Genomic DNA, 23,060 nt, shown 5'->3' with positions numbered 1-23,060 from the left:
AATAATTCATTTGTTTTATCACACACCCTTCCCTTGCACCTGTCCAGACAATGGATGCAGAACCCTCACTGGTTCAGTAGTACATCCTGGGAAGGAAGATGCTGAGGTAGTAGCCATCTGTAATTGCTGAAAAGAAATTTATTGCTATTATTGTACTATGTAAAACTAGATTTGCTTAAAACATCTCCTAGTCTCCTTAAAGGAACCCTAGTTGGAAGGAGGCTGCAGCCGGTATCTTAACCTCAGTAGTGGTTTCCAGTAAGCCATAGCTATAAAAATCGCTACAGCTGGGCTTCTTTGGGACAATACTCCCTGTTGGGGTCCTCGGTCTTTGCTGTCAGCTCGGCCCCCTAAGGGGTCTCTACACGTGGAATATGATGTCATTGACCAATCTTGAGCTGGACACACGTCAAGTTGTAGGTGACTGGCTGGTGGGGTCCGCTTGGCCTTCCCAGTGTGGAGGGTGGGCAATGGTCTCACTCCCCAGTCACCCTGGAGTGTACACTGCAGGTTGTCTCAGCATTCCCGAGTCCAGCCCAGTGACAGGCAGGTTTTGTCCTGGGTTCCCTGTGTGCACCATCACCTGGGCTCGAGGTGAGCTGGGGAGGCCATCAGGGCTCAGAGCTCTGGGTCTAGGAGTCCAAAGCTTCTTATCCATGACATAAGTCACACCTGCCAGCTCACTGATGCTCTCGCCATGGTCTCTGTGGAGAGAGGAGGCATGAGCTGGGGGAAGAACGGGGATAGGAGTTAACCCTAATTCCACCACTTCCCAGGTACCCAAGCCCCAGGCCTTCCGTGAACCTGGGGCAGACCACAACTGAGAGTCAGAAGCTGCCCCACATCCTGGAGCACACAGAGGCCACTACGCATCCCGCCTGAGTCCTCCCTCCCAGGCCCTGCCACGAACTGGGCCTCAGGTCCCTTACCCACACAATTAAAGGTGGCCCAAAGGGTGGTCCAGGGGCTGCACACTTGCCTCCCCAAGATGCGGGAAGGACTTTCTGAGGCTTATTCAGAAGGTGTATAAACTGTCAGGAATCCAGCTGCCTGACCAGGGCTTGGAGACATCCCTTGGAGAAGGGATGCTGAGAAGATGGACATCAGGGGAGAAACCTTCCCTCCTGCCAGCCCTGTCCTGTTTGGTGGCATGGAGCTGGATCACCCACCTTTTACACTTTCAGTACTCTGTCTCTCACTCCCAAAACACAAACCAGGCCATTGTTTAGGCTGATCAGATCCTCGCCCAGCCCCTGTATGCCTGGCCCTGCCCTCTATACATACTGGGACCTCCTCTCCCCAGGGGCTGTCTGGCCATCCTCGAGTCCTTTACTCATTTCTGCCTCCCCTAAGACGCTGTCCCTTCCCGTCCCCAGATGCTTCTCAGTCTCTTCACTTTGGGCATCACTTCCTCCAGGACACCTCCCCAAATCACTGCTCCCATCCACAACTAATTCTCAGAAAAACTCTAGGGAATAGGAATTAAGAAGTAATCTAAAAAAAAAAAAAATCTATTGGTTCAATCAATAAGGGGATGAATCAGTTAATTAATTAGTGGAAAGGGAAGGCAGCAGCTTAGTGGACTTTGGACCAGACAGCCTGATGCCAGACCCAGCTTCACTCTTACTAGTTGTGTTCTATACAAGTTTCTTAACGTATCTAGTTCTTTACCTAAAATGTGATAAAAGTAGTACCCACTCCCTAAGGTTAAAAGGGTTAATATTTAGAAGAGTTTAGACCAGTACCTAGCATACTGCCAATGCTGAGAAGTGTTTATGAAATAGAAGCAAGGGGCAAACTCGGCCTTGCTAAAGGCAGTTTATCACCTATTGAGAAGCCTGGGCCTTGCTTGAGGGATGAGTAACCCCAGGACAGGCTGATACAGAGGACTCTGCCTCCACCGTGCTGAGCCCCAGGCAGAAGCCACCTTTCCTAAGTCCCTCTCAAGTTGGGATATGCTCAGGGTCCCCAACATGTGGGAGAACTTGGTGGAGGAGCTCTAACCTCAAAGCCCCCTCCTCCCCCTCACCATCCACTTCCTGCCTCTTGAGCTGACTATTAGAGTGGGCCCCTGGCCAGCCTCCCCAGGCAAGCCCCACACCGGGCTCACACATTCCCTAGTGGAGGTGGATACGGTTCCCTACACAGGTCTATGACCATTCTTGAATGGAAGGTGTATCTGACCATGCATAGTACAAGAGCCTGATGTCTCACAGCTGGTGTCTATAGGGCAGACATGTGGCCCCAGACAACAATGCAGGGAGCCCCTCATCCTCCAGCTCTACCTAGTGAAGCCCCTGCAGCAGCAGCAGCAGCAGCTGCAGTCTTGTTCACCCTCATCCTGGACACCAAGTTGCCTTGAGAAACAGCCATCCACTTCCCATTCCATAGGTGCTTTCCCATTTATGACACAGGGTGATCTGGTCCCCAGGCTGTAATGGGGAGGGCGTATCATAGGGCAGGGCAACAGACAATCAGCCTTGGAAGTCTGATTGTACAAAAAGAAACACATTAGCAAAACAGCCCCAGCAAAACTAAAATAAAAAGGGAAAGAGCCTAATAAACCTTCAGCCAAGTGACAAGTCAGGCTCTGTCCCATTACACACAGAGAGCTCCTGGTGGTTGTAAGAGAAACATTAGCAGGCAACTCAGCAGAGAAGACAAAATGACTAACACTCGCAGGGCCACTGGTGAGCCCGGGTTTGGGGATAACATTCCTCCTCAGCATTAATCACAGAAATGCCAGCAAGAACTACCCGTGTAACTTAGACCATAAATAAATTCATGGAAACAAATTGTTAGCACTCAGGGACAATGTGGTGGTAAAAACATGACTGAACTAACTTCTGCTGGAGCTCTCCAAGAATTTGGTTAAAAGAAAAATTTAGAGTATTGGCCTAAAAAAATTTATTCCTGGGATCACCCCCAAGATGTTATCTCAGAAGACGGAAAAAGTACTAAGCACAAAGACATTGACCACTCCTAAGTGCTCAGTAAGGGATGCTGGAGACTTTGGGCAAATGAGATCTAAAGAATGAGATCTGGGGCTTCAGACCACCAAGTGAACTGCAAAGTGCTACTACGTGGAAAAGGCTCCATGCACCCGTCTCAGCTAACGCCTCACCGACATGATGCCCAACTGGAGCCCCAGGGAGTAGATAGGAAGTGGGTCCCTTCCCTGAAGATGTTCACCAGAACCAGCATGGTGCATGCAACACAGGACCAGACAGGCCACAACCTCCTGTATCTCAATTTCCTGGTTTGCACAAGGACAAGAGCAAAAAGAGCAGTAATGACAGTAACAACAGGATTCACTGAACTTTCCACCTGGGCCTGGGCACACACTTGGACTCAGGTGACCTCAACAGCACAGGGAGATAAGCACGACCACAATCTTCACTTTACATGGGAGGAACTGAGGCATGGAGTGGTTACAGTCACATAGCAAAACCACAAGGGCCAGGAGCAAGTGTTTTGCTGCCTTGAAGATAGGGATGGCCTAAGGAAATGGCAGGCAGCACCAGGGCTCAGGAATGTCATCTTAATGCCCGCCCAGGCCCCAGTGTCTAAGCTGCTCCCCACCCAGAAAAACAAGGCTTCCACAGTAGTGGCCAACTCTAGAGCCAAGCATAGAAAGCACAAGATGGACCTGGAACATCTTGTACAAGGCAGGAAATGCTCAAACAACGATGGGGACATATCAAAAGGACCAGGCCACAGCTTGGCAGGGTTCCAGCTGCCAAAGAACAACAGGAGCCCACAAAAAGAGCACTTGGAAATCATGCAGGGGCAGGGGCACAGTCATGGCAAGGCTCGGTAGAGCTGGGAACCACAGAGGACAAGGGGCAGGGGCAGGAAATCTATCACTATTTTACTTTTATATATGTGTAAAATTTCCCAAAATGCAAGTTAAGAAAAGAAGATCTAGGGCGGTGCCTGTGGCTCAGTCGGTAGGGCGCTGGCCCCATATACCGAGGGTGACGGGTTCAAACCCGGCCCCGGCCAAACTGCAACCAGAGGATAGCCGGGCGTTGTGGTGGGTGCCTGTGGTCCCAGCTACTTGGGAGGCTGAGGCAAGAGAATCGCTGAAGCCCAGGAGTTGGAGGTTGCTGTGAGCTGTGTGAGGCCACGGCACTCTACTGAGGGCCATAAAGTGAGACTCTGTCTCTACAAAAAAAAAAAAAGAAAGAAAAGAAGATCTATAAATTCACGTTGGGGCGGCGCCTGTCACTCAGTCGGTAAGGTGCCGGCCCCATATACCGAGGGTGGCGGGTTCAAACCCGACCCCGGCCAAACTGCAACCAAAAAATAGCCGGGCGTTGTGGTGGGTGCCTGTAGTCCCAGCTACTCGAGAGGCTGAGGCAAGAGAATTGCTTAAGACCAGGAGTTGGAGGTTGCTGTGAGCTGTGTGAGGCCATGGCACTCTACCGAGGGCCATAAAGTGAGACTCTGTCTCTACAAAAAAAAAAAAAAATCATAAATTATAATTCACATTGATACTAAAGCAACAAAACAAAATGGAAAGGAAGAAAAAAAATGCGCTCATCCTCATTCCTCATAGAAGAAATGTCAGAATCCCAATGGAGTCAGCAAAGTTACCTTTACCGTAACTCCTCAGACAATAGCAAATCTGGAGCTAAGGCCAGGGGTCAGAGGTCACTGGGGCAGCACAGGCCCCTCAAAGGCCCCTTCTCCATGTCCTGACAGTGGAGGGAACAGGGGGAGTCATCTCAGCCAAGAGACCCCAAACCATGTGACCTGCAGGGGCAGCCTGGCCCGTGTCTGTGGTCTGCACACACAGCACCATGCAATCCCTACAAGAAATGCACAACTAGGCACGGTTGTGTAGAAACACCTGACAGACCCAGATAGAGTCTCTGTACGTAACCACTGTTCCAGAGCCTTCAGAAGGCCATGCCCCCAAAGCCAGAAAGCCTGTTCCAATTTAAGGAGCCCAGAGACCTGGCAGCTGAGTAACGCTTCTGATCATAGACCAGAGGGTGGGAAGGTTCAATGCTGATAACATTGAGAGGCCATGTGCATTCAGGATTGGATTTCTGGAGTCAGAAAAAGAATGGTCCTTGTACTGCTTTGGGTGAGTGAGTGGGGAATGTATAAGAGAGAAAGACAAGGGAAGAGGGAGGGTGAATAACGGTGGCACAGCAGAGCCTGCCAGGTCTGGGTAAGAGGGAGCATGGGTGAGTAGAAGCTTCAACTTCCCTGCAGGATTCAATTCCCAAGATGAAAACACTGCTGAGGGCAAAAACACTGCTGAGGGCAGCTATGAGTACTAGGACAGGACAGCTGTGAGTATTATTAGAATGGGGGAGCTGTGAGTACTAGGACAGGACAGCTGTGAGTATTATTAGAATGGGGGAGCTGTGAGTACTAGGACAGGACAGCTGTGAGTATTATTAGAATGGGGGAGCTGTGAGTACTAGGACAGGACAGCTGTGAGTATTATTAGAATGGGGGAGCTGTGAGTACTAGGACAGGACAGCTGTGAGTACTAGGATGGGACGGCTGGAGTACTAGGAAAAGACAGCTGTGAGTACTAGGAGGGGACAGCTATGAGTACTAGGATGGGACAGCTGTGAGTACTAGGATGGGACAGCTGGAGTACTAGGAGGGGACAGCTGTGAGTACTAGGAGGGGACAGCTATGAGTACTAGATGGGACAGCTGTGAGTACTAGGAAAAGATAGCTATGAGTACCAGGACGGGACAGCTGTGAGTACTAGCACGTCACAATCAGAACACAATGCTACAAGGAACATCTGCCTCTTGTTTTGACACGGAGTTGAGGGCCCAGGAAAGCTGGGGGTGCCTGGGCTCTCAGTGTGTGGGGATGGCAGGCATCCCAGGGCCTGACTGAACTGGGCCCCCATCCCCAGCCCAGACCAGCACTCACACAGTGAAGCTGTGGTTGTCGTGTGCCTGGATGGGCCAGCTCCCAGGCTTGCTGCTGCTGGTACTGTTGCTGCTTAGGCCCTTGAGGCCAAGGTATGCAGCCTGCACTGTCTCCAAGTCTTCACCTCTCAGCTGGTACCACAGCTGGGCCGACCTGGAGGAAAGTTTGGAGTGAAGGACTTTGAGCATGCACATACGTTCCCGAAAATGGCAAAAACGTGCCCTACCATGGCCTAGAGTACTACAGGGTCCAAGCAGGTTGGAAAACCTCTGAAAGACCTGGACAGTGGATATTTTAGGTACTGTGAGCCATATACTTTCTCCTAAGACTAAGCTCTCCCACTGTAGCCAAATACCAGTAGATGATGAATGTGGCTGTGTCCCAGTAAAACTTTATTTACAAAAACAGATGCTGGAAAGTTCTGGTGATAGTGCTTATGGATGCACAATCCTGTGAATGTTCTTAATGCCACCAAACTGTACACTTAAGGATGATTAAAATAGTAAATTTGATACTATGTGTAATTTACCACAATAAAAAAATACTAAAATAAACAACAAAAAAAGAATAAATTACTATGGGGAATAAAACCTGGCATTGGGCCAGATTTCACCTGTGGGATATATATATATATATATATATATATAACTAAACCTCAGTCTGTAGTGACAGTGACACCCCTGGAGATATGGGAGGTGACTGTGGCTGCCCTGTATACTGCCAGCACAGCAGGATGTATCATATATTTCGTGTGTGTGCAGGCTGGGCTCAGTGGCTCACACCTGTAATCCCAGCACCCTGGGAGGCCAAGGCAGGAGGATCGCTTTAGTTGAGGAATTGAAGATCAGCTTGAGCAAGAGCAAGACCACTTCTCTATAAAACATAGAAAATTAGCTGGGCACAGTGGCATGCACCTATAGTCCCAGCTCCTTGGGAAGCTGAGGTGGAAGGATCACTTGAGGCCAGGAGTTCAGCCAGGGCAACAAACAGACTCTCTATTTAAAAAAATATATAAATTAAATAAACCTATGGCCTGGCCTATGTTTTTCCACAGTTGCAATGCTCACATAGGCTGGGGCAGCACTTGTTGATTCCCTTATTGGCCAGAGCACCCCACAGGGACTCTTAGACCTGAGCCTAGAGTGGGGGTGACAGGAGGAAGCACCCCTACAGAGTCTACTTCCAGTAGGACCCTGAGAACCCTGAGAACCCTGAGGCCATGAGGCTGCCGTACCTGTTGGAGCGCCGCTGCTCATTCCTCTTCACACACTTGAGGAGGCAGCAGGTGAGGAAGGCCACAGACATGAGGAGGATGATGGCGCAGCTCACAATGGAAGCAATCACGGCCACCTTGAAGCCAAAGGTCTCATGTGGTGGGATAGCTGTGCAGGAGACAACTGCCAGCTCCTGGATACAGCTCACCAGACCCACCAGGGCTGAGAGTTGGGAGCCCCAGGGGTGGTAGAAATAGGGCCTGGGGGTGGATGAGATCCCAGGAGCCAAGAAGTCGAAGAGGGGGGCAGATGGGGTCCAGGAGTAAGACGGGGCTTTGTTGGTCCTTGGTGAGTCCCGTCCTATGGGGAAGGCAGTGAAGCTCTGGTGGCTGAGCAAAAGTCTATGAAAACTATATTTGGGGATGGGGATTTATGGAAGACTCTAGCCAAGGAGGAGGCATTTTTGCCAGGTTTTGTGGGATGTGTAGGAGTTTGCGGTGTGGCCAACTGAAGAAGCTCTGACAAGGAGTTCAGCATGATGGCCTCCCCAGCTCCTACCCACTGGAGCCCTGACTGAGGAATGAAGAAGGGTGGGCTGCAGAGAGCAGACAACAGCAGACACAGCACTGAGGAGAACTTGTCCAGGCTAAGGTCTGACTTTTCTCAATGCCCCAAGCTGGCACAACTCTTCAGGGGCCTATATGCTTCTCAGGTCACTTTCTAAGAAGGAGCAAAGGCAAGAAAATGCTCATCTTTAAGGTCAAAGGGTATTTGCCATGAATTAGCCATGTGACCTCAGCTATGTGCTAACTGCTAAGATTCTAAGGGAAGTTCTGGGAAAGGCAGACCCTGGGATCCTAATTTGAGCAACACCATATACTCTTCCCACATGGTGGACAAGGCTCACGTCTCCCAGCTTCCATTTCCCTGCTTCCTAGCTGGACACTGGTCCAGAATGAAGATTATGTTTCCAAGTAGTCACATGGCTAAGTTTGGCCAATGGCAGATAAGGAAAAGTGATGTAGGAGAACTTCCCTGAGACACAGGGCATGCCCTTTCACCCTAGGGACCCCTTCACTCCATTACTACTGCCTGGAATACAGTTACTATCACTTTGGATCATGATGTTGAGGCCACACCCAACAGAGGCATGTCAGGGAATAGGCCTAGGTCCCACTTCCATGAAGCACCATGAGCCTGGCTGCCCATCCTCAGGGTTAAAGCTCCACTGTCATTAACTCTATTATAATTCTGGGTTTTCTGCCTCTTGGAATCTAATCATAACAGATCTCCTCATTCTCAGAGATTCACCCAGCACATTATCATTTTAAAGGCTCTGAGAAGTCCTCCAACCCATAAACCCCACATGTGCCAAACTGTTTCGACTCTGAGCCCTTTTTATGCACAAATCACATTAATATAACACACTCAGCTTCACTCTGGCAAATGACATGCTGCACGCTCAACAGGTACTATCTCATGGGCCCTTTAACACTCTACAACAAATACAACCAGAAAATGAGAAAACTATGTCTTCCCCTAGACTGGCAGCTCCAGGGCTGGGCACATTAAGGCCCTCTGTGTCCACAGTACTTAGAATTCTTGGTACACAGAACATCCTATTAAGGCTTGCCATGTGCATGCATGAAAGAATGACTGAATGAACATAGTTTCCCACTTAACAGATGGACTGGAGGGTGCTGGCAGGCCTTGAGTCCATACTACAGACGTGGCATTCTGAGGGGTGATGGCTCCTGTGGAGCAAGGAAGTTGCAAGTATTGGGAGTGGGACCCTAAATAATGGCCTAGTTTGAGAGTGGACATCGACACTACCCATGTGATAGGATTCAGGATCACCCTACCACCACCCCCCACAGCCACTGAGCTTTAGGTAGCTCAGGAGGGAAGGGGTCTTACACTTGCACACGGGGGTTCCTGAAGACCATTCGGCGACATTCCCCTTCCAGATGCAGGTGAGGAGTCCAGACCCCACCATCTGATGACCGGAGGGACAGTGGAATAGAAGCACAGTTCCCACGGAAGCACCATCACCACGAAGAACTTGGAAGGTGCCCTGCGGAGGCAGCCGCAGCTGAGCGCATGTGCCTAGGGAGAGAGGTGGGCAGTGAGGGATGGCAGGGACCACAGCTTCAGGAAGGAGGCAGGGGCCCTCCAACCACGGCGGGAAGCTCCGGAGAAGGCCAGGAGCCACCTAGATGGGGGCCAAAGAAGAGCTGGATCCCTACATGAAGTACACTCTACAAGTCTACATGCTCTAAGGATCACCATGTTAAAAAACAAGTGTCAGAAGACAAAGGCAAATACACAATTATTATCTAATCGTAGCTCGAAAGGCAGAACTCAAGGGGAAAAAAGGAAGATGAGATCAACAGATTTGACTGAATAAAGAGTAAAAAGCAAAAACTTCTGTGCTTTTCTAATAACTGAAAAACAAACATAAACTCAGATGGAAAAAATTAGTAAAAGGTATTTGGAAAATGTATGACAAAGATTCAATAGCCTTAATTTATGAAGAGATCTTACACATCAATAAATGCTGAACATCATTTTTTAAAAAAAATGGACTAATGTGAATAAGCAATTCGCAAGGGATACAAATGGCCAACAGACATGAAAAAAATGCTTACACATAGGTAATCAAAGAAATGCTAATTCAATGAGAGCTAATCTTACTCTTATCAACGTGGCAAAGATAAAAAGAACATATTGTGCAAGTCAGCCAGGACTGAGGAGTGACTCCTTCCAGGCTGGGGTGCAGATCCAAACCTTTCCAGATGGAGTTTGATGAATATGTAAAGGACCTTATGCTGTATACGCACCTGAGGATGGCCAAAGGAAATTAAAACCTGCTGCCAAGATTTCTGTACCAAGATGCTCATCTCACAGTCATATAGATTAGTGAAGAGATGGACACTACCTGATACAGGGTCTCCATCAGTAGGCAATGACTTACTAATCAAAGTATATCCAGACAACAAAATGCCATAAAGCAGTTACAGTGATGCTGTCCTCAGGACAAGGAGAGATGCTTCAGATGCACCAGCAATCATAAGAATTTTTATAAAATTATAACAATAACAACAGCTAGGTCTTCTTAGGGACTTATCATAGGCTGGACGCTGTTGTTTGTACTTCAATGCACTAACTCATCACTCCAGGCAGCAACCTTCCCAGGGGAACTATCATGATCCCCATTTGACAGATGACCAAATTGGAGCAGGTGTCTTATGTCATTTCCTGCAGTCACACAGCTCGTAGGTTATAGGGCAGAGACTCAGAGGTGGGCAAGGAGGTTCTTGGGCCCATTTGTGTCTGGCTTCTCTTCCCTGGCACAATGCACCAGAGAGTCACCATGCTTCGTGTGTACCAGCAGCTGGTTTCTTTTTACAGCAGTGAATGCTCACTGCGCAATGGGCCTCTGTTTCACTGTTCTCTGCATTTGAGTTATCTTCAAGGATGACTAGAAGCTGCTAAGGACATTCTCAAGCCTGTTTCCTAGTGCCCAAGTGTAAGAGGCTCTTCTTGCTGCTTCTCCAGAATTTCCTGTATTTTGTGTGTTGACCCTGTAGCACTAGTGCGTCAAAGGTATAGAATAGGGAGAGCGGGTTTTGCTGTGCATGGCATGTGCAGAGGCAAAGATTGCCCTGAGGCAACTGTCTCTCCCTCCACACAGGCAGGGGCCAAGACTCACTCAGAGATGGGGATGATGGTGGAGACAGAGGCAAGAGCACAGAGTTTGGTGGATCCCATTATTCCATACCAACACGGTCCGACCTTCCCTTGTTCTCTGTGTACTATGTCTCCAGCCAAGACTGTGAGACATACACAGTCTCACAGTGTATGACCCGGGGGCCAGGCACAGATGTCCTACTGCCCACTGAGCCTGAGGTGACCTGGCCAAGCTCCTGAGTTCCCCTAACCTGCTTGTCACGTGGCTTCCTCCATTCTAACTTTAATTTTAATTAGTGGTCCTTCTATCCTTCAGTTGCTTAGGCCCCAAACCTTGAAACCTACCTGGACTCTCTCAACCCATGACCAATTCTCTAGGAAACTCTGTGGACTCTAATTTCAAAAATTATATTTAAAAAAAAATCTGCAATAGGCTGAATGCTATCCTCCCCATTTATTGTGTCTATCCAGGAGCAGCTGTGTGGGCTGGCTATGTGCCCAGGCAGGGTCTTCAGCTACAGAGCACAGCAGCCCATTTCTTACCCATGTCTAAATTCACCTAGAGAGGAAATTGAGGCTCAGAAAGGTGAAGCTGCCCCTTCCCCAGCCATGCTGACCCTGCCCCTTTTAGGGCCTAGGGTACTAATGTGGCATTGGCGAAGTCAGGTTTCACCCAGGGCCTGCATTCTGCCATCTGAGAAGTGGTAAAAGTTAAGGCTGCTAGAGCTCCCTCACCATGGCAGTGACCATGGAGGATGGCATTTCACTGTTCATGGCTAGACTATACTGATTCACTCCCCTGCAGCACCCAGTGGCCTCCCTGCTCTGGGCCTCTGTCCCATGGAAAACCTAGGAGCCTCAGCTGAGAGGGGAGCATGTGGAGCCTGGGGTGGCCCTCTGAGGAGATGCTGGAGATGGGAAGAGCTTACAATTTATTCACTTTGCTGGGAAGGATGGAGAGGCATTGGCTCTAGATCAGCACACACAACACTGGGTGCCTAGTGGGTGCTGTGCTATGTGTTACTGCCCTAGAGGGTCTATTTCTGTTACAGTGACATGTCCAGGGTCACTCTGCGCAAAAGTGGTAGGGATGGAATTAGGACCCAGTGCACTGTCCCTGAAGCCCCACGTGATAGCTAAGCCCAGGGGAAGAACTTGCCCCATACCTAGGTAGTTTCAACCCCAGTTCCCACCCCTAGAGGTATCTACCTCTAGTCTCTCTTCTCCTCACCCCAGAGCTGCAGCTGGGGATATGACCACCATGGAAAACTCAATTTTCCATTCGGCCTTGCAGGTGGGAACAGCCATAAGATTGGACTAAGCCAAAGGAATGTGAGCCTGCAGCTAGGCAGCCATGTGACTAAATTTGGCTAATGGGATGTAAGCATGCACCATGCCACTTCTATGTTGGGAAACAAAGATGGTAAAGTCTGAAAGGGTGGACAAACCCTTTAGGCCCTAAAGAGCCAGAAATAAACTCCAGCTGGAGTTAAACCACCATTTTTTTGTGGATTTGTTAGTGGACTGACTCAACCCTGATATAAAGCTTCAGTCAACATAGCTCAAGCCCACTGCCCTACTTAGCATTATGGACCCCACCTGGCCCACCCAGGTCTCCAAGATAACAATAACAAAAAGAAGAATATCAGTGACGATAATAACAGGAAGACCCAGACCTTACTCTGTGCTGGGCCCCGTGCTGAGCACTTGAGTAACTGCAGAGGAAAAGCACAGAAATGAGCACATGGACTCCAGCCTGCTGGGCTCCTTGTCCACCTCTGCCACACACAGATGGGGACCCAGGCAAGGGAACCTGCACCGGCTTCAAAGTTGGCACAGCCATTGTGTCTACCTCAGGCTGGTGTGAGGAGAAAATGAGGTAAAACCCCAGGGTATTTGGAAAGTGCATGTACATACCCAGGTGGGAGCCATGGGGACCCTCAGATGAACTGCCACCCTCATTTTGCAGCCCCAGAAATCAAGGTTCAAGGACACAGCCAGTTAGTGGTTCAGCCAGGGTCCTTGTCTGCACCTTCAGTATCTGAGGGAAGGCAGGCCTCTTTCCTAGGCAGGGCTATTCTGACTGCTTCCTGTCCGTAGACCTTCATTATTGGCATTGCTATTAATAATTATGATGCATATTTGAACAGAATATTTTGTTCAAGAAGCATTCCACATTCCTTGCCTTGTAAAATCCCGAAAAACTCGCAAAGAAGAAATCATCATTACAGATGAGGCTCAGAAAGGTGGGCTGACCTGCCCAAAAGTCCACTGGTAGAGACGTGGAGGTGGCACAGGAGGAAGCATTTAAGATACCCCAGAACAAGAAGCAGGGAGTAGATACTTACAACAAACATGTAACAAGGAGTAGTAGCTCTTCTATATAAATAGCACTTATATGTTAATAAGATAGTCACAAAAATCATATCAAAAATAAAAGAAGGGCAAATTAGAAAAGAAAAAGAGATAGCTCAAAAGCCAGGGGGCAATTAGGCAAGAAATGGAAATAAAAGGCATCCAGGGCTCGACACCTGTAGCTCCAGCTGCTAGAGCGCCAGCCACATACACTGAGGCTGGCAGGTTCAAATCCAGCCCAGGCCTGCCAAACAACAATGACAACTACAACAACAACAACAAAAAATAGCCAGGTGCCTATAGTCCCAGCTACTTGGGATGCTGAGGCAAGAGAATGGCTTAAGCCCAAGAGTTGGAGGTTGCTGTGAGCTGTGACACCACGGCACTCTACCCAGGGTAACAGCTTAAGACTCTGTCTCAAAAACAACAACAACAACAAAAAAAAACGGTATCCAGATCAGAAAGGAAAAGGTAAAACTATTGCCATTAGATGACATGATTTTACAGGAAATCCTCAGGAATCCACTAAAAACAGTTCTATCTATTAAGTTCAGCAAGGCTGTAGAATGCAAAGTCACCATACAAAAGTCAATTGTATTTCTGTACTGAAGCAATAAGCAAACTGAAAATGAAATTAAGAAAACAAGTCCATTTGCAATAGCATCAAGAAGAATAAATTACTCAGGAATAAATTTAACAAAAGCACAAAATTTACACTCTGAAAACTATAAACATTGTTGAAAGAAATTAAAGACCTATATAAGGGGGAAAGTACCCCAAGCTCACAGATCAGAAGAGGTATTAATATTGTCAAGATGGCAATACAGTAGTCTCCCCTACCTTATCTGCAGTTATGCTTGTCATGGTTTCAGTTTCCTACAGTCAACCATGGCCCAAAAATAATTACCTTACTAGTCTTGCACTTTGGGGTCATTATTAAGTAAAATAAAGGTTACTTAAAGACCAGGGCTGCCATACTAGGAGAGCTCATAATGGACAGTAGGTCTTTTAACCAAGACCAATCTAGGTCGGATGGAGCAGGATGGGTGAGATTTCATCACACTACTCAGAATGTCTCAATTAAAAATTTATGAATTGTTTATTTCCAGAATTTCCATTTACATCATAAGACCTATGGCATTCACCTCACTTCATTTCATAGTATGGCAATTTATTATCTCATATCATCACTAGAAGGGTGACTACAATAAGCACAATAAGATATTTTGAGAGAGGGCGGCGCCTGTGGCTCAAAGGAGTAGGGCACTGGCCCCATATGCTGGAGCTGGTGGGTTCAAACCCAGCCCTGGCAAAAAAAAAAAAAAAAAAAAACAGAAAAATTAGCTGGCATTGTGGTGGGCACCTGTAGTCCCACCTACTTAAGATATTTTGAGAGAGAGAAAGTCCACATTCACATAATTTTTGTTAGAGAATATTATTATAATTGTTCTATTTATTACTAGTTATTATTGTTAATCTTTCACTGTGTCTATTTATAAATTAAACTCCATCACAGGTATATATGTAGAGGAAAAACCCTATGACAGATATATATGTGTGTATAGAGTTCAATATTACCCATAGTTTCAGGCATCTACTGGGGATCTTGGATAAGGGGTCAGTACTGTATTTCCCAAACTGATCTACAGATTCAACACAATCCCAGTCAGAATCCCAGCTACCTTCTTTATAGAAATTGACAAGTTGATCCTGAAATTCATATAGAAATGCAAAAGATTTAGAACAGCCAAACTGTTTTGAAAAAAGAACAACATTGGACTCACATTTGCCAATTTCAAAACATTACAAAGCTACAGCAATCAAAATAGCATGGTACTGGCCTAAGGACAGACATATAGATCAAAGGAATAGAATTGAGTGTCCAGAAATAAACCTTCACATTTGTGGTCAAATGATTTTCAACCACAGTGCCAAGACAACTCAATGGAAAAGGAATAGTTTTCGACAACGGGTATACTGGGACAACTGAATATTCACACGCAAAAGAATAAAGTTGCACCCCTATCTCACACCATATACAACAATAAATTTAAAATTAATCAAAGACCTAAATAAGAGCTAAAACTGTGAAACTCTTAGAAGACAACAAGGGTAAATCTTTGTAATTTTAGCAAATAGTTTCTTAGATATGACACTAAAGACAATAAAAGAAAAAATGATGACCTCATCAAAGTTAAAAATGTTCATGTTTCAAAGGACATAATAAAATGAAAAGACAACCTAAAGATACAGATAAAATATTTTCAAGTCCTGTATCTGATAAGAGACATGTACCTAGAATATATGAAGAATTATTACAACCCAATTATAAAAACACCATGAAATTTTTAGAATGGGCAAAGGATCTAAACAGACATTTTTTCTAAAAAAGATATGCTAATAGCAGTCAATAAACACACGAAAAGATTCTCAACATTTTTAACTTCAGGGAAATGCAAATCAAAACTACAGTGAGGTACCACTTCATCTCTACCAAGCTGGCTATACATAAAAAAAAAAAAGATAACAAGTGTTAGGAAGAATGTGGAGAAACTGGAACCTCACAGGCTGCTGGTGGGAACATAAATTGGTACAGTAGCTTTGGAAAATGGCCTTGTGGTTTTTCAAACAATTAAATACAGAATTACCCTATCACCCAGTAATTCCACCCATACATAGGTAAACTTCCAAGAGAACTGAAAACACATGCCCACACAAAAACATGTGTGTGAATGTTAATAGCCTTATTCACACTACCAGAAAGATGAAACATCCAAATGTCTGTCGACTGACAAATGGATAAACACAGTGTAGTTCAGCCATGACAAGGGAATACTATTCATTCAAAAAAAGGAATGAAGTACTGACACATGCTACAACAGGGATAAACACTGAAAATTTCTGCTAAGTGAAGGAAGTCAAGAAGGGTCACATTATGATATGCTTACATTTACATGAAATAACCCAGAATAGGCAAATCCAGAAACAGAAAGTGGAGTAATAGCTGTTAACAGCTAAGGGGAGAGGAGAATTAGGAGATGACCACAAGGGGTATGGTGTTTTCTTTGGGGGTGGTGAAAATATTCTAAAATTGAAGCGACAGTGGCACATTGCTGTGACTGTGCTACAACCTACTGAGTTGTACATTTTAAATGAATGAATTGTATGGTATATAAATTATAGCTCAATAAAGCTGTTAACAAATCAAGGGGAAAATATTTGTGTGAATTAAAGAAATGCACATTTAACACGTAACTTATTTTTGTTGTCTCTTATCTTGGTCAGGATTAAAAAGGCCAGCTTACCAGGTTGGTGAGAGTGTTGGAAGAGGGGTACACAGTTCCCATGGGTGGTGTGCCGAGTGGGGAGGGTTTCCCTCCAGGCAGAGCCCCAAGATGTGCTAAGATGACAATAGCTGGCACAGTTCTGAGCACAGCTCCAAGCTCGTGGGCTGGGCTATTTCCTATAACCCTGGGCTGACCCTCACAGGCCTTGGGTCACCCACCTCCCAGTGGTACAGCTAGGATTCCAACTCTGAGTCTGGGCTTACTACGAACTACTGTGTTCTGTATCCACGGATGCCAGCACAGGAATGAGTGAATGAGTGAATGCATGAGCCAGTGATGGGAGGACCAATCGCCTGGTCTCACAGATAAGAGTTGTGATCAGTGCTTCCCCAGTGCCAGAAACTCCTTTGTTTTTTCAGGATCCTGGGATCTGGATATGTACTGTCCTCCTGTCCAGGAAAGTAGACATGGGATTTTGGAGCCATGGCAGACACACAGGGCAGCCACGGACCAGCCACGTGGCTCCTTCCCCAGGGCCTCCAGGCGGCCAACACTTCCCAGTCCTCAATTTAGAGCTGCAACTTCTGCATTCTTCTTTAGCTCCCCAGGCCCTGGGGCCCTGGAGAGGAGGCCCCACCCGCCAGAGGTTTGGGAGTAGCCAGAGAGGGCAACATCCTTTAAAAAGAAAACTAGAACTTCATCACAAAACTAAGATGCCTAGAGGGGAGGATCAAGGGATGGGGACATACTTGGTAAAGCAGGCAAGGAAGGAAGTTAAGGAATCAGGCTAGTGGCTGTGTAGTCATAAAATCCTTACATCACTGCTGCATGTTTGAAAGACATAAAAATGCAATAGAAAATCTTAAGGATCCCTGATGCTGATATCTAAATGACCCCCTGAGTACATACCCTCCCTTCTACAAGGTCCAGGAGGGGAGGGACTGTCCCACTCCCTGCCCAGAGCTGCTCCCTGCCCAGGGCTGCCAAGCTGACTGTGCACTGGCCTGGAGCCTCATGTGGAGCACTCACCCAACCTGCATGCTGTGGCAAGAATGTGGGTTTCCATCAAACAAGAGGGATGTGGCTACCAAAGCCTCCTGAGCATCTAAAGCAGCCAGGCTCAGCTCTGGAGCCAGAGGAACTGGGTTCAAGGGTCAGCCTAGCCTTACCAGTGGAGTGATGCTGGTCACTGCTCTGCCCTGGGTCTGTGTCCCCACCTACATATACTGCAGTATGCAGAGTGGGGTAAGGATTGAATGAGATGCCTATGGCTCCAGCAAGGAAACCACCACTGTTAACTTCCTTTAAGTGTGTTTTAGAAAGAGCACCCCCACGCCCATTTTGTGTGGATGGTGGGGTGGGGAGAAGGGGGCGGTACTGAGAGGTCCTGTCTCGGTTCATATTTTGTCAACAGCCACATCCTGTGCTCTCTGTCACCAAGTTTGGCTATGACAAAGGTTCTCCGCCTCCGAAGGCACCTGCAAGTGGTGCACTACGCTTCACAGTGATCTCCTCACCAAGATCCCCAGAGTCCGTCTTGCCTCAGTGAGCCTGGTAAACACGGAGGATAAAGGTCACATGAAGTCACCACCCACAATCAAAGAAAGGAGACTAGCCAGCATTGTAATACTGACCTGTGAGAAGCCCAGTATGTACTGTCAAATTAAAAACATAAATAAAAGTACTAAACAATTTGGAGTGTAAGCTCAGTAAAACTGATGTTGGCCCCTTCACTGTACATGTGCAGGTTGTGCAGAGAAGCCGGTGCCTTGTGGCGGCTGCAGAGAGGCTCCAAATGCAGTTTAGAGCATCAACCCTTCAGCTCTAGCCAGCTGACCTGGGGCCTAAGATTAAGCATACTGTACTAATGGCCTTTCTTTAAAAATAAAACCAAAGAATCTGGGGTAAGTAACTGTGGTAGAAAGGGAAAGGGACGAGCCCTTGCTCAAGGCTCCCAGCCCTGGCCTGCCTCCTGGTACTATCTCAAGGAAACTTTTGCCCACATGGCACAGCCAGGAGGTTCAGCCTCCTCTAATCCATCACCCAGGGGAGTTTGCAGGGAGGCAGAGTTGCCAGAGGCTACCAGAAGAGAAGCCACTGGCTGGGAATGCCCCCTCTTATGCTGTAGCCTCTAGTACTGCAGTTCTCAACCTGTGGGTCGTGACCCACAGGAACTGTATTAAAGGGCCGTGGCATTAGGAAGGTTGAGAACCACTGCTCTAGTAGGGTAGGCAGGCATCCTAGGGGTTAACCCATAGATTCTTGGGGTCTGATCCTGATGCAACCACTTTCCAACAGCAGATCCTGGACCTGTATTTCTCACCTAGCTCAGCCTCTGTTTCCCTCAACAAAATGGGTGACCTGCTCTCCCAGGGTCAAAGGAGGAAAGGGACCACATCTGTGGAGACTACGGAGCAGGGGAAGGATCACCGCCTAGGCCAGGACTTTAATTGAGCACCCTGGGGCAGGAGCCCCACAGGGGCCCCGGGCCCAATCCCCAAGGTCCATGGAATTCAGGGGACTTTTAGCCCCTCAGGTCCCTATACCTCCAGCCCACAACACTCAAAGGACTTTCCTACTCTCCAAGGCCCCAACAAGGTCTCCTGTACTCCTCCCTGGGCCTGGAAGCAAGTAAACATTTCCTCTGGGCTGAGCCTATTTTCCAGATAGGGAAACTGAGGCCCGCAGGCCTGCACAAGTCCCTTAGGTATACAGACTTCTGCCCCTTCAGGATAATCCTTTCCATAGGACTCTCAAAAAACTCTAAACCAGGATGGGGCAGTCAGGCAGTGCAGTGCCAGCAGCTATGGTCTATGACACCTCTAAATCATCAAGGCATGATGGATGGGGCTGGTGGGTTCCATCGACCATGTCCCTAACCACTACACAACTGAGTCCCACTCACAGAGAGAGAGGGCCTGAGTCCCAGCCTAAAGATCCACAGCCACCCCTTACTGATAGCCCCCCCAATCTGGAGTCCCATGGCCACCTTTCACTAACTCCTGACAGCTTCTGCCCACACTTGATGACTGAGAGGCAGACCCACATTCCCTCCCCTGTTTAAAACCTTCATGAACTTCCAATTGCCCTGGATGCCCCTGAAGGGGATCCCCCTGCTGTCCTTGAGGACACCCCACGTTCTCTAAAGCTAGAGGTAGAGGCCCTCCCTGCCCACAGGACCCTTGGGGACACTGGACGCTGCATGTTCTCCAACTCTTCTCTGGGACATTTCTTATTTGGTACACTTTAGACCCCTTTTTTCACTACATGCAAGTAAATGAGAAGGAAGACAACAGGAAATAGGTTTGATGCAAACAAAATACAAAATAAAAACACATGGGGCCTGGCCCAGACCAGCCCAGCCCCAGGGTTCAGTGGATGGTGGATGCCATGTGGCTTTCAGCCCACCTGCCACAGCTGACCCCCTCCTTCCCTGGCCCACACCTACTAAGAGCTGCAGGTCTGACCTGGGTGGGTCCCCATCCTCCCAGACCACACCTCCCCCACCCCAGCAGCCTGCTGGGAGTCTGAGAACAATCCTTGCTTGTTAATCTTTTATCTAGAACCTTGGACCACAGGCCAGCCCCTCTGTCCTCCTTCCTGGCATCCACATGGCCATTACACCCTGACCTTGCCCGCTGTGGGACAAGGTAAATAAGTTCCCTTTTATGCTGGGGCTGTGGAAGAGGGTAGTAGGAGGGAAAGAAGCAGGCTGCTGGACCCAGCCTCACCTAGACCTGGTGACCAAGCTTTATCCCTGCCTGCCAGCGAGTCTCTGTGACCTTTCTCTTGGTCTCAGTTTCCCTAAATGTGAAATGGGAGGGATTTCTCAGAAAATCCAAAGGGATAATGTGTACACATGAAGGTGGTCTGAGAGCAAGTCTCCCAAGACCCTGGCACACAACCCTGGCTGTATCTCCAGGTAAGTTACCTGCCCCTCTGAGCCCACCTCCACATGGTAGGTGGGCACAGGGTCCAGAACAGCTATAAGCTTGAGTGTCCCAGACCGAGCAGCAGGTCACCCTCACACTGTGGAATGCACACTCTCCTCTATAACAGAAGTGGTTAATTAATTTCTAAGGAAGAGTATGTCCCCTAAATCCTTGGCAAGAAAAACTGAGTGTCTAGGAAGCTTCCCACAGCTCTCCCAGCACCCTGGAAAGAGGCAACCAGGCATCAAGGGGCACATAAGCCTCCCTTCGATTCATATGAGCTCTCACTGGGCCTCAGTTTCTCCTCTGTAAAATGGGCACAGCGCAGCTCTGAGGCTGGGCTTCAGGGTTAAAGCTAAGAAGATGCCCATAGAGTTTGCCTTCATCTAGTTGTCCAGATGCCTGCTACCCCCCTTTCCAGGCCCTTCCTTCAACGTCCCTTCTAGGGGTGCTGCGGGGAGGGGGTCACCTCCAGCCACTGGAACCCTGCGTTCCCAGACAATCTCCCAGATCAGGGAGTGCTGGACCTGCCGTGGGAGCAGGGCCAGGGACCGGCCATGTGCCAAACTTTACAAACTCCTGCTCTGAGCCACCCTCCCCAACCCCAGCCCCTCACCTAGGCCATACATGGCAGAGAAGGAAAGACTCTTGGGATGCTGAGTCCATATGGACTACTCCACTCTTCATTTCTATTCTACAAAGACCAATGGTAATAGCCCCATTTTTTATAAAATGTGGGGAAAACACACACTCTAGTGCTGTGTTTTAGACAATGCCAAAATGTCTCCAGCCCCATGTTGCACTTTACAGGACAAGAGACTGAGGGTCCCATGGTAGGGGAGTGCAGAGTACAGATGACTGCATTACCCCTGCAGCAGAACAAGGACCCTCCCTAGGCTCCACCTGGCCAGTCCACAGCCTGGAAGCAGGTAGAAGTGCTCCCCACTTAGCATATGGGGAAAGTGAGGCACAGAGGTGGGGAGACTCACGCTATGTCAGAGGGTGGATTCTAACCCCAAACTGGGAAGTGCTAGGGTCTAAGGGACGTGAGCTGCTGCTAGTCAGAGGTGGGGACAGAGGGACAAACAAGGAGCACAGAGTGCTGGACTGTGAGACCCATCCCATCCCTTTGAGATTCATAGCAAACAGTCTTTTGTATGCAAATATGCCAGAGCCTCCTGCCACTCCCTGGCCTTGGCTGACCTTGGGAAAGTCCAGTTACCTCTTCAAGAGGCCCTGGACACCCACTCCCCCAGGCTGTTGTGCCATAGAAGGGGGTCCCAGGAAGTACCAGGCTCTGGGGAGGCCCCCTTCAAACACAGAAGAAAAGTGCTCCTCACACCAGCACCAAGTAAGGGACCCCCAGCTGTAGGCTGCCTGGTGAAGTCAAAATTAACTAAGCCCAGGAAGGCCAGGGACAAGTGTCAGCTCCCACATTGCTGAGTTGCACACCTTTGCTGGGTGACTTAACTTCCTGGTTTCCCATCTGTGAGAGAGAGCCAGGCTCCTGCCAGTTCCCTGGGCCCCTCCACTCCAGGCCTTAGCTTCCCCCTGTGCAAAGAGCCTAAACCCAGTGCTGGCCTGAAACACCCAGGCCCCTCAGACCTAATCTTAGTGGTCAGTTGTCGCAGGAGTAAGCCTTTGGGACATCTGAAATGCAGGGTTCCAGTTTGGTTCTATTTCTAAAAGAGTTTGATTTTGGAAGCATTAACGGAGCAAAACTGACATTTGAACCCAGTGCTTGCTCTAAAGGTGAAAGCTCTCTACCCACGTTCTCGACATCAAACAATTAAAAGTGACTTCAGGCAGCCCCTCCCCTCTTGCAGGTCAGTTTCTCCATCTGTAAAGTGGGGCCGCAGTGGCTGCCACGGAACCCTGAATAAGGCACCTCTATCTGGCGTAGAGAGGGCGCTCAGCTCGCCCCTCCGCCCCGAGGCTGAGTGCCTCACCAGGTGGGGCCAGTTCCCACTTCCCCAGGCATTGAAGAAGGGCGCGACTGGGCGCCAGGGGCCCGCGAGGCGTGGCCGGCCACACAGTCCGCAGTAGTCCAGGATCCCGGCAGGGCGACCACCCAGGAAGGTGTGCACGGTCGCTAGCCAGACGGCTACATGCCATAGTCTAACTTGAGACCGTTCGCCACTGGGCTTCGGCTGGGCTGGGGCGCCCGCTGGGCCGGCGGAGGGTTAGAAAGGTTCGTCCTCAGAACGGTCCCCGGCTGTGACTCCCATCCCCGGGGCCCCCTTCCCTCGGCTTCCCGGTCTGTGAAATGGGCGCAGAACCCGAACGCGGCCCCGTCGCCCCAGCCCTCACCTGTATGGTTGCCGGGGGCGGGCGTGGCGCCCCTTGTCCGCCCCCGGGGCCTCCCCTTGCCGCGGAGGGTCGCTGCCTCCCCGCGCATCCTCCGCGCTCTGTGGCGCTTGGCAGAGCCTAGTCCGGACGCGGAGCGAAGCCGGCCGGAGGGGCGTGGCCTGCAGGGGCAGGCCCTTCAAGGGGCGGGGCCGTGCACAGACCAGGCCCCGCCCACCACTTGGGCAGTGCTCCGGGGGCGGCTGCTGGCCCCGATACCAAACTCGAGAGAGCAAAGCTGGCCAAGCGAAAAGTGTCAGTCCTCCTGGTCCTTGCATGCGCGGTTACTTCTGCCCCCACACCTTTCCCCTCCTGATCCTTATCTG

The 23,060-nt window shown here is 49.0% G+C and overlaps 1 protein-coding gene across 1 annotated transcript; it reads right to left on the bottom strand.

The window, feature by feature from the left end:
• Positions 1 to 113: 113 nt before the first annotated feature.
• On the bottom strand, positions 114 to 22,828 carry SUSD3 (sushi domain containing 3). Its single transcript, XM_053577875.1, has 5 exons — positions 22,699 to 22,828; positions 9,042 to 9,230; positions 7,145 to 7,292; positions 5,911 to 6,063; positions 114 to 704 (listed from the first exon to the last, which is right to left on the bottom strand). Exons 1-5 carry the CDS (start codon positions 22,784 to 22,786, stop codon positions 488 to 490), a joined length of 795 nt encoding a protein of 264 aa, XP_053433850.1. The 5' UTR covers positions 22,787 to 22,828; the 3' UTR covers positions 114 to 487.
• Positions 22,829 to 23,060: the final 232 nt, after the last annotated feature.

Source organism: Nycticebus coucang, chromosome 2, assembly GCF_027406575.1.
Source record: "Nycticebus coucang isolate mNycCou1 chromosome 2, mNycCou1.pri, whole genome shotgun sequence".
NCBI classification, from domain to species: Eukaryota; Metazoa; Chordata; class Mammalia; order Primates; family Lorisidae; genus Nycticebus; species Nycticebus coucang.
This window is presented reverse-complemented; position numbering and strand designations above follow the sequence as displayed.

Excerpts from the sequence above, each read along its gene's own strand:
- SUSD3 (XM_053577875.1), bottom strand. The coding sequence starts at position 22,786 with ATGCGCGGGGAGGCAGCGACCCTCCGCGGCAAGGGGAGGCCCCGGGGG. Across the intron at positions 7,293-9,041 it reads AGGAACCCCCGTGTGCAAGT|CTATCCCACCACATGAGACC; the intron begins GTAAGACCCCTT and ends TCTCCTGCACAG. Across the intron at positions 705-5,910 it reads GACAACCACAGCTTCACTGT|AGACCATGGCGAGAGCATCA; the intron begins GTGAGTGCTGGT and ends CTCTCTCCACAG.